Here is a 12,146-nt window from a genome sequence, read left to right on the forward strand (position 1 = left end):
TATATATATATATATATATATATATATACACGTATATATTCAGAAGGAAGACTAGACAATAAACTTCTGTAGACATACTGTCTCGGAAACCCAGGGAGGGGTCTCTATGAGTCAGAACCGATTCAACTGTAACTACATGTGGGGTGTGTGTGTGTGTGTGTGTGTGTGTATGTGTATCTCCTGGAGATAGACTCTGCAATGCCAAAAATGATATCTTTTTCATCTTTGATGGTAGGACCATGGGAAATAAGTTTCCTCTTTGTATTTCCTTTCTTTATTTAAATTTTAAAAAGATAGCATATATTGCTTTCAAAATGGGAAAAATAAAATAAAATTTTATGAAGAAAGGCTATATTTCCTTGTAGGAATTTTTAGCCTACTAACCCATTAGCTAATTAGGTAGAGCATCCAGTGGGTAATTATTTGTTTCTAATATCTGGGGCACTAATTTTCCCTTGAGAAAAATGCCTTTCATAGGAACCATTAATTAAAGTGAACAGTTTTTGGAAAGTCTGCTTCCCTATCTTAAGTTTTTCCTATTTAACTGAGATTGTATCCATCTGATAAGGCATATATTGAAGCAGCTGGAGTCTAGGACCTCCTGGCCTCACACTCCACATTCCTTTCTCCCCAGCTTCCCTCTCACAGCTGCCATGTCATGATTCACCTTTCCAGGGGAAACAACACCTGGTAATGAGGGCAATTAATTAGGAGCTCTGGTAGCATAGTGCCTACGGCACTTGACTGCTCACCAGAAGGCTGGTAGTTCAAACCCACCAGCCACTCCTTGGAAGGAAGGTTGGGCAATCCTACTTCCGTAGTGATACTGCCTTGGAAACCCAAGGAGGGGTTGCTATGAGTCGGGGCCGACTTGACGGCAAATAACAACAATGGTGATGCATACTTTATCTTATGACAACTAATATCGGTATCACTGGGGACTGTAGTACTCATTATTGTGGGTCTTTAGCATAAAAAAAAAAAACCCAAACACCTGCCATTGAATAGGATCTGACTCATAGTGACCCCTCCTTGGGTTTTCCAAGGTGATATCACTACGGAAGTAGATTGCTCAACCTTCCTTCCGAGGATGGCTGGTGAGTTTGAACTGCCAGCCTTCTGGTTAGCAGTCTAATGCCTTAGGCACTATGGTTAATATTTTCTTAATTATCCAAAATAACTGACTTTTTTAAAAATAAGATGCTTGCTTATTATGGCTCACCTCTGATCTGCTTGATGATTAAGGAGACTCCTTAACGTATTAGAGAACCAATCTAGTGTGCAGATGACCTGTCATCCTGGAAAGTTACTAAACAATGAAAATGAACTGGGTAAAAAGAAAATAATAACAGATCATCTTCTCCCCCTACTCCATTTAAGGGGGCCAACACCCTAGGCTAAATTAGGCCACTCATGCAATATTTAGATTTTGAAAGACTCATAATTCAAATCTTAAAATATATTTCATAATTTTAAAACTCTAAAGTTACCTGATTGCCTGTAGACAACATTTTTATAAAGTCTTGGCTCATTTTGTGATGCTCCATGGCCAAGAAGACAGTGTTGATGATGATGCAGATGGTGATGGCTAGCTCAGTAAAGGGGTCAGTCACCATGGTCCTCAGCACCTTCTTAATGCGTACCCAGTGGGGGCTACAGTTCCACACGAGGTATTTGGTTGCCAGGTTTTCCCCACATTGGAGGCAGGGCTCCTGTGATTTCTCTTGTTCTAGAGAAGGAGAATGAAGGAGTGTTTGAGAGTTGTCACTGAGCCAGCCTGGTTGCTGTTTGTCCGAGTATTTTCCTTTCTCCCCTACCCAAGCATCTTTTGTGATACAACATGATCAGTCAAGAAGAACACTGACATGTGCTGCCAGAATGATTTTTCCAACCATCATAATTCAGAAAAGGCAGTTTCCCACATATGACTGTCATGTGATATAGTCAAATCCTTACATTTTTATTGAGCATCTAGGAGCTGGGTTGCACTATTAATGATCCAGATTGGAAGTCAACATTAACTAGCTATGAGCCCATGAGAGAAAGGATCAACTCAAGTAATGTTCACTCAAGACAGACCATAGAGATGGCTTCCTACTGGGAACAAGGGAAGAAGATACATTTGGGCAGTGACATTTGTAAGCAATCAAACAAACTAAGGCATTCTCTCAGCTGGTTGAGTTTAGACTATAATACAACTGTACCCCTGGCACCTTTCTAGGAACACATGCAGCCTGTTAGGTGATGCCAACTAGGCTTAAAAAAAAAAAAAAATGCCAAGGAACCCATCTGACTCCCTTCTTGCAGGAAACTGAGATGAACACCAAACCCTTAGTTGGTTTCCTGTCACTTGATGTTAATTGGGTTGATCAGCTGGTTCCAGCCTGTCTACATAGATTGTTGTTATCAGATTCCTGATTCTAACTTTGATGACAATTGATACCTTCTGGAAACCTCAATGTCTTCTCTTCTTGGATTGACTATTATTGTCACTGAGACCTCCTATGACAGCCTGGCCAGATCATGGGGACCTGTATTCATGGCCCCAGCCATTGGATGTCTAGCCAGTTCTCATCACCAACCAAGTGATGGTCCAGAGTGGACCCACAGGGAAGGGCCACTTCTTCCAAGTCTCTTTTTATAAATGGTCTAAGGAGGCATAGGAAACCACCCTTTCTAGGAAGGTACCAGGGGTTGGTCCCTAAAAAAAATCCTCCCTTTGCAGAAGATTGTTGGGGACTGGGGTAAGGACGGAAGGATGCTGAAATTTGTCTTTCTCTTGGAGTAGTGGGTGGGACTTACCCTGCATGGTGATTGTGAGGATGCTTACAGCACTAAGAGCCCTCTGCCTTTGTAAGGGGTCTCTGTGCTCATCAGAGTGGTCCACTGACAGATTCTGGGAGAGTCGTTTGGTTTGCTCTAGGAGGTGTGGCTGTAAGACAAAGCATGGTGGACCTCTAAGGGCAAGGTCTGCCTATCCTCAAAGCTCCATAATCTACTTTATTTCAATGCCATGTGCAGTAAAGATGCTTCATATTTTACACACATCAACTCACTTCATCTCCATGAAATGTCAAATGTTCAATTTTCTTATTTCATAGTCAATAGATTAGAGAAATATGGTTTGATCATTCATATTTATTATCTATGAACATTTCTAGAGTCTTGGGGGGCACAGATGTTTGTGCTCGATGCCTAACAGAAAGTAGGTGGGTTCAAACCCACCTAGTGTCACTGCAGAAGAAGGCCCTGGTGATCTGGTGATCTGCTTCCATAAAGACAAGTAAGAAAACCCTATGCAGCAGTTCTAGTCTATAACACATAGGGTTGCCATGAGTCAGAATCAACTTGACAAAAAGTTTGTTCTCTACCCAAAGAAATGTTATTCCCTCCATGCATTATCCACTGTCAACAAAGAGCAAACACAATTTTACAGAAACTAATGAACAATAGGGGAGCTCTGATGCACCAAGATTAAAGCATTGGGCTGCTAACCAACAGATCAGCAGTTTGAACCCACCAGCCACTCTGTGGGAGAAAAATGAGGCAGTCTGCATCAGTAAAGATTTACAGCCTTGGAAACTCTATGAGGCAGTTCTACTCTTTCCTACAGGGTTGCTATGATTTAGAACTGACTTGATGGCAGTGGGTTTGGTTTGGTTTTAGTGACCAACGGTTCAGGGTATGAATACAATAAAAATTCTAATTTAGAAAAAATGATTGTGAGGGGCAGAAATTTATAAAGATAGATTGGGGTCAAATAATGAAGTGACTTAAATGCCTGACTAAATAGATTTTAAAACAGTCAGTAACTAAAAAGAACAGTCAAAATAAATACCACAAAATCTATATACTAAACCTCAAGCATTCTTCAGCCCCTGCTCAAGAGCTTATTGATTCCTATGTTAGCTACAATTCTAAAAGCTCTAGAGATTAAAGGACATAAATCTTCAGCTATCCAGAAAACTCAAGTGTCCATAATGGCATCTTTTCCAAAGGTTCTGATCAGTTAGGGCCCCGGAAGGAACTAACCCTTTGTGATAAGCTAATCTAAAAGCAGTTTATAGATTTCCACAGCTATTCTCCATTCTAGTGAAAGGGAAAAGACATTTTATATTAGATGTGTAGGTCTTTCCTTCTTGTTTTGTGAAAGAAAGAGAAATTTAAGATATTTTTATGTGCAATCTCTTCAGTATGCTGTGGTCTGACAGCAAAGAAGTCTCTAAACCATGAGACCTTTCCAAATCACAACATCAGAGAACAAGGTACAGCAATGGATGGGGTTTGTCTCTCTACTTCTGCAAATACTCCTGGATCCCCTCTCCTCGCCCCATTCTCATGGATACCTGCTTTCTGCCCACTCCATTTCCCCCCTTCTACCACAAGAAAGCAGCTCCAGTCACTATTTCTTGGCTGTATCTTCAATATTTTCCTCTCTTCAGACTTCTCTCTACATAATTGAAGTGTCTGGACACTTCCCACCCTAATGATAATAGTTCCTGAGTGGTGCAAATGGTTAGCACACTCAGCCACTAACCAAAAGTTTGGTGGTTCAAGTCCACCCAGAGGCGCCTTGGAGGAAAGATCTACTTTAAAAAAAAAAAAAAAAAAAAAAAAAATCAGCCATTGAAACCTTTGTGGAGCACGGTTCTTCTCTGACACACATGAGATCTCCATAAGTCAGAATCAAACCATGGCAACTGGTTTTAATTTTTCCCTACAGCAAATCTCCTTCTCCTCCTATGCCACATAGCTTTATCTCTACACATCCAACTACCTACTCAATATCCCTGCTTGGATTCCCATAGGAATCTTACAAGTGGCATGTCCCAAACTGAACTTCCCTCCATACAAAGGTGTTCCTTTCCTGTCACAGTGAATTACCCTCCACCAAGTCAGCTACCCAAACCATTGTTGTTGTTAGTTGTTGTTGAGTTGATGCCAACTCATGGTGATCCCATAAGTGCAGAGTAGAACTGCTTTGTAGGATTTTCAAGGCTGTGATTTTTTGGAAGAAGATCACCAGGCTTCTAAGCTGCCTCTGGGTGAGTTTGAACCACCAGTTTTTTGAATAGTAGTCGAGTGCTTTGCCTAAGGCATTTGACTGCTAAGCAGAAGGCTGGCAGTTCAATCCTGCCAGCCACTCCTTGGAAGGAAGAGCATAGTGCCTAAGGTACTTGACTGCTAACCAAAAGGCTGGCGGTTCAAACCCACCAGCCACTTCTTGGAAGGAAGGCTGGACAATCTACTTCCATAGTGATACTGCCTTGGAAACCCAAAGAGAAGTCGTTATGAGTCAGGTTTGACTTGACGGCACATAACAACAACAACGCTTCCGTAGAGATACCACCTCAGACACCCAAGGAGGGGTCACTGTGAGTCAAATCGACTCAATGGCAGTGAGTTTGGTTTTTTGGTTTAGGAACTCCAAACCATAAACCTGCCTTCATCCTCTATATCCAACCATTTGTCAGACTCTACCTTCTCCCCACTGCCATCAAGTCGATTCTGACTCAAAGTGACCTCCCCCCCCCCACAATAGGGTTTCCAAAGCTGTAAATCTTTATGGCAGCAGACTGTCTGGTCTTTCTCCTGTGAAGCAGCTGGTGGGTTTGAACCACTGACCTTTTTGGTTAGCAGCCCAGTGCCTTTACCACTATGCCACCAGAGCTCCTCTACCTGCTACAGATAACTATAATCTGCTGATTTCTCTTCATCCTCACTGCCCTGACCCTAGTTTAAGTCACCATAACCTCTCATTTGGATTACTGCAACAACTTCTTAATTGGTTGTTTCCATCCTTGCCCTCCTCTGATCCCTTCTCTTCAATGAATCCAGGATGACCTTTCAAAAATGCAAATCTGGTCATATCACTCTCTTGCTTAAGGACGTTTCAATGATGCTTCTTCCTTGCACTTAGGCTAAAGGATGAATTCTTTACCTTGCTTCTCAAGGCCTTTTGTAATTGCCCCCTCAACACTCTCAGCTCTCCTTTGCTTCTAGACCTTTCCACATGCTGTTCTCTCTATCCATAAGGCTACATTACTCTCTTTGCCTGGTTAATTCATCCTTTAGCTTCCAGCACTGCTTCCTCTGGGAACCTTTTTCTGAAGCAGATGCTATTAGTTGCTCTGTTCATATTCCCTTGGCCTTACTTGAGGGTTTTCTCTGGTGACCTGAGTCCCTTACACCCTAGTGCACAGCAAGCCAGACAATTCATGTCTGTGACTAGACACAAATCTTTAACCAATGATGGACTGGGATGCATGTATAAATACTCTAGTACCTCACTCTAGAGGCATTAAACTCCAACTACCTTCAGTGATAACTAGGTTGATACTGTACCACTTCAATTGGCCACCAGCCCTTCCACATATCACTTGTTGGGATCACTGCCCAAATAAATTTCTTGAGTTCAAATGTTTTAGGGTCCACTCCTGGGGGAACCCTCAACATGTCTGTCATCACACTGAATAGTAACTGCCTACTTACTAGTGTGTCTCCTTTATTAATTGTAAATACTGTGAAGTAGGAACTCTGTCTGTATTACACATCTTTATGTATCCCTAGTATCTACCAGATAGTAAATACTGTATACCAGTTGCAGTTGAGTCAATTCTGACTCATTTTGACCCACACATGTCTGAGTAGAAATGTGCTCAATAGGTTTTCAATGGTTATAGTCTTTCAGAAGTAAATCACCAGGCCTTTCTTCTGAGTTGTATCTGGGTGGATGCAAACTGCCAATCTTTCAGTCAGTGGCCAAGAGCTTAAGTTTGGGCCATTGAAGGACTCCTTAGTAAACACTATAAACACTCTTAAAAAGATGTTTGTAAGCAATGGATTGAATGGATAATTGAATAGAGGAAGGAGAATGGGGAGGTATTGCTTAAGGGGCACTGAATTTCTGAGAATGATGAAAAATTTGGAAACAGATAATAGTGATAGTTGCACAACATAAGTCACTGACTTATATGTGTAAAAATGGTTGAATGGCCAATGTTTTATTATAATAAAATATATATATTTCACCATAATTTTCAAAACATGGATGATTGAATAGATATGTAGATGAATGAAAGTGTGTGCAAAAGGATGAATGGAAAAAAATGAGTAAATTATTAAATATATATTTATTAGTTTACTAGCCAGATCTCTCCCCCTGGATAGCTCTATGGTACGACTAACTTCTTAGAGAGAGACTTACCTTTTTCTTGGAATCTTCATCAGAATCTGATCCTGGAGCCTGGTCTTTTCCAGACTCTTTCACAATGAAGGACTTCCTTTTTTTACTGCCAAATAGCTTTCTCTTCTTTGAGGAAAAAGATGACGCTTCAAGGGAATTAAGTGAACTTCTGTCAATTCCCATGGCAACCAGAGCCTTAGAAAGTACACAAAAGCAATTAATGAACAGATTAGACCTCCCCATAAGACCCTGCCAAAGACTGCAACCTTGGCATGCATGCTCTCCTTTCTTCTGATAGCATTGTACCATTTAGATGCCTTACCACAACTGGTATATGCTGCCCTTGCCTTTATTTATTTGGGGGGTAGGGGCATATCACATTTTCCATGGAGATTTCAGCCCTTAAAGTATCAGTAACTCTTACGTATCTCTGTGTCACTCACACTTAGCAGTGTCTGCTATGTGCTGGACCCTTAATAAATATTTGTGCCTAATGATGCAGGTGTATGGGCTTACTCTGACAAATCCCTGTGGGGAATGGAAAGGAGTATAAAACAAGGCTCTTTCCCTAAAAATCTGACAATTGAGTTGGGAAAATGTAGGTACCAGAGAAAACATCAGAATGGCCTGTACATACCACAGCAATTTTAAGGAGGGAGAGATGGTCATGGGCTGTCATTTCCAGAAAAAAAATAAAAATAAAACAAAACAAAAAAGCAGCTCTGGTGGCGTAGTGCTTAAGGCATTTGAGTGCTAACCAGAAGGCTGGCAATTCAAACCCACCAGCCACTCCCTGGAAGGAAGACTGGGCAATCTACTTCCGTAGAGATACTGCCCCGGAAGCCCAAGAAGGAGTCACAATAAGTCAGAATTGACTCTATAGCCACCATTATTGCTTTCCCAAACTCTCTCAAGCAAAGGGCCCTGAACACAAGCATCTCAAAATTTTCACAAGAGATGAGCTGAGCCTGGATTGATACATACCATAAAAGCCAAACTCACTGCCATCGAGTCAATTCAACTCATAGCACCCCCTCTGTGGGTTTCTGAGGTGGTATCTCTATGGAAGTAGGTTGCCCAATCTCCCTTCTAAGGAGGTGGCTGGTGGATTTGAACCAGGGTAGTTTTATCCTCTAGCTAGTAACTGGACTAGAAGGCTCAGGCTTCATAAGGTCAAAGGAGAGCATAAACACCAAGTGTTCACTGTTCTCAAGAGCCCTGTGCCTAGACATCTTTGTGACACAGAGCATAACAAACCTGCAAGGGACTTAAATTCTCAGAAAAGCACCCATGAAGGGCCAAAACCAGGCCTCACACAGCAGCTTTGAGCCCTGGGTCTCATCTTCTCTGTGGTCACCTTTGAGCAGACCCCGCTGTCTGATCCCACATGTTCCTACCTCCTTCTCCTCTTTTAACAGCTTCTGGGCTTCCTGGAACATCTTTTCCTTAGCCTCTGTCTCAGCAGCTACGTTCCTGTTCTGCTCCTCGTAAGCCATGGTGACAACAGCCAAGGTTAAGTTAATCAGGTAGAAAGAGCCCAGGAAGATGACCACCACAAAGAAAAAGGCTGAGACGGGCCCATTGGTGTGCAGGGTCTGCAAGGGACAGAGCACATGTTTGCATCCAAATCCTTCCTTTTACAGAGGGCTGACCATCATCTCAAGCAAAGATTATACAGTAGTAGAAAACTGGTCTTCCCCCAACACTGTTTCCTTCATGGGGCAACCCTAAACAGTAACATAAGAATGGCTTGGCTGACCACAGCACGGTCTTTGGCCTCCACAGTTAGCCAGGATGTCCTGGTGCCCTGTCTCTCAGTGGAGAGATACCCTCCATATGTTCACATGGAAGTCTTAGACTATATTACTTCCTCAAGGATATTTGCATTAAAAAAGAAAGAAAGAAAACAGAGTCAGAATTGATGGCAGTAAGTTTGGTTGTTTTTTCTTCTTTTTTTTTTATAGCTCTAACGGTGGAACTTCAGGCAGAAGGGAATCTGGAGAAAGGCAATATTTCTAGGAGGAGGGTTTTTTTTTTTTTTTTTTTTAACATTTTTCTTCCAAATATCACATTTATAATTTTCTTGGAATTTCTAATAGAATTTCTAAAGCAGAATTCAACAATACAACTCTTCAATATGGAGAACAGATGATACAGATGGAAGATACATGGTGTCTTCGTTATCTAGAGCTGCTGTAACAGAAATACCACAAGTGGGTGTATTTAACAAGTGAAAATTTATTTTCTCACAGTTTAAGAGGGTAGAAGTCTGAATTCAGAGTGCCAGCTCTAGGGGAAGGCTTTCTTTCCCTGAGAGGTCTGGGGTAAGGTCCTTGTCTCTTTCAGTTACTGTTCCTCTGTCTTTTTTTTATCTCCACATGGCATGATTCCCAGGCCCCCTTGCTTCCTGCTTGCTTAATCTGACCTTTGAAATCTCAAAAGAAATTGACTTAAAACACATTTTACAATGATATGGTCTTATTAACATAACAAAGAAAACCCTATTCCCAAATGGGATCACATTCACAGGTTAGGATTTACAACACATATATTTGGGGGACACAAGTCAATCCATAAAAGTAGGTGATAAATAAATGATAGAGAAAAAGATAGATAAGTGATAGAGAGATACTATAAATAGATGACCTGTTGATAAAGCTTCTCCCAGGAATCTTGGGTTATAAGCCGGAACATGGCAAGAAAAGACCAGCCAAAGTTGTCGAAATTGGTGTAATTATAGTCAGGATTATACTTGGTGTGGTTGCATTGAAATTGTTCAGAACAGGGCCTAGATATTTGAAAGAAAGGAACAGATAATTATTTTCCCCACAGGCCAGCTTTCCTTTTGTTCTTCAAAGGGCCCTGAGTTCACTCAAGAAAGCCCTAGGTGAAGACAGTGTTTATAGAGTAGCAGTCCCCTTCTCTCCCTCCCTCCCTCATCTACCAAGCCTCACAGCCCAAACCTTAAAGTGGGCTCTCATCGACTTTTTCAAATGGATTGATTAATAAATTCATATCAGCAAGTTTTAATTGAAAAATTAAATGCAGTCATAGAGTGAACAATTAACAGTATAAAAGGGTATGCAATGAATATTAAGTCTCTCTCATTCCCCAAACCCCTGGTCCCACTTCCCAGGGATGACAGTTAACAACTACTTTTGTTAATTTCTAGGTGTTTTCTATGACTATTGATGTATGTCTTTAAATACTATTTTTTATAACACATACATGGCAGCATGCCTTGAACAGTCTCTCTTGTGCCTTGCTTTTTTCATGGAACATTCTAGCTTGGAGGACTTTGTATATCAGCATACAGGGAGATACCTCATTTTCTTTTGAGACTTAACAGTCCTAGGATTTATTTAACTGATGAATGCTTCAGTTGTTAACACTCTTTTTGCTCTTCCAAACATTTGGGCAATGAATATTTTTGTGCATAAGTCTTTGCCCACATCACCAAAATACATATCATTAAGTGTATCTATAGGCTATACTAAAGGTATATGCTTCTGTAACTTTTTAGTACTTACCTTTTTTAATCAAAGTAATATACATATATTGTTAAAAATTCACATGGCATCAAAAGATTTGCAATGAAAACCAACTACCCCTGTATTACTCTTTTTAACCATCTTTTAAACCCCCTAAAAACAAATTAGTTGATGTCAAATTGATTCCATGGCTACCTTCAGTTTTCAAGGCTGTGTCCTTTCTGAAGCAGATTCCCAAGACTTTGTTCCAAGGCAGCTCTAGGTAGATCTGAACAGTTAGAAGTCAGGTGCTTAACCATTCATGCCACCAGGCACTCAACCATCATGTACACAACCCAAATTCAAAATTTGGTGCTTATACTTGATATTTGATTTATCAAATTTTGTCCTTAACAAGTAACTTCCTCTTCTCCACCCCCATGCAACTTCACCACTATTCCTATCTGTTCAGTGCTTATACCACTCTTCACAGAGAAATACTGTGACTTATGTTAATGGCTCTCCTGAGTTTGATACACTTTTTCTTGGCTCTCTCCTGGTTTACTCTCTCATTTTTCTGAAGAATATCTTCAAGTAAGAAGATTAGAGAATCTTTGATATCTTGATTTTACTTTTACAGTTGATTTATATTTTGGTCAGAAATAGATTGGTCATTTTTCCTTAGAAATATGAAAGCATTGCTCAACTATTATCTGGTATTCTGTATTGCTTTTGAGAGTTTTGATGCCATTTTGATTTTGCTTCTTTGTAGGTGACCTTCTTTTTCTCTCTGGAGGATTTTTAGATCTTTTTTCCTCGGGGTTCGGAAATGCCATGATAATGCACTTGGCATGGTGCCTTTTCATTCATTGTATTGGGCACTTTGTGAGCTGTCCAGAGACTAACACCCTTAATCCCAGGGAGATTCCCTTGTATTATCTCATGTTACTTCTTGAATTCCTACTAAGTTAGAACTTAATGTTAGTTAGAACTTATGGATTTACATTTATTCTCATAGCCTCTGTCTCTTTTTGTTTCTACTTCCTAGTCTATTTCTTCAGCTTTACATTTTCATTCTATTATTGGTTTTTTATAATCATGTCTAATTTCTGATGAATCTTTCTTGTTCTCTGACTCTTTTTTGTAACATCTTATTTTTACATATACAGTATCATTTTTAATTTCACTGAGGATCTTAGTTAAAGTTGTTAAAGCCCTTTTCTGGTTCTTTGAATTGTTATTTTGCTCATAGCCATTTTTTTTTTTTTTCTGTTTCTTATCTTGACCTCATGTAAATCAAAGCTTTCTTCAGATGCCTGAGGCACCTGGATAAACAGTCACAATTAATCAGAGGTACTAACAAACTCTGGTAGCAGAGTGCCTAAGGCACTTGACTGCTAACCAGAAGGCTGGCGGTTCAAACCCACCAGCCATTCCTCGGAAGGAAGGTTGGGCAATCCTACTTCCGTAGCGATACTGCCTCGGAAACC

The 12,146-nt window shown here is 40.5% G+C and overlaps 1 protein-coding gene across 1 annotated transcript in view; it reads right to left on the bottom strand.

Moving 5' to 3' along the window:
• Positions 1-12,146, bottom strand: part of SCN11A (sodium voltage-gated channel alpha subunit 11) — a 141,026-nt gene that overhangs the window by 87,751 nt on the left and 41,129 nt on the right. The window contains exons 8-12 of the mRNA XM_007945722.2: positions 9,833-9,974; positions 8,584-8,781; positions 7,208-7,381; positions 2,803-2,932; positions 1,491-1,729 (exon numbers count right to left, since the gene is read on the bottom strand). Coding sequence (XP_007943913.2) covers positions 1,491-1,729; positions 2,803-2,932; positions 7,208-7,381; positions 8,584-8,781; positions 9,833-9,974 — 883 coding nt within the window. The remainder of the gene's footprint in view (positions 1-1,490; positions 1,730-2,802; positions 2,933-7,207; positions 7,382-8,583; positions 8,782-9,832; positions 9,975-12,146) is intronic.

Source organism: Orycteropus afer, unplaced genomic scaffold (genome assembly GCF_000298275.1).
Source record: "Orycteropus afer afer isolate SDZICR_OR568_19922 unplaced genomic scaffold, OryAfe1.0 scaffold00142, whole genome shotgun sequence".
Classification (NCBI taxonomy): domain Eukaryota; kingdom Metazoa; phylum Chordata; class Mammalia; order Tubulidentata; family Orycteropodidae; genus Orycteropus; species Orycteropus afer.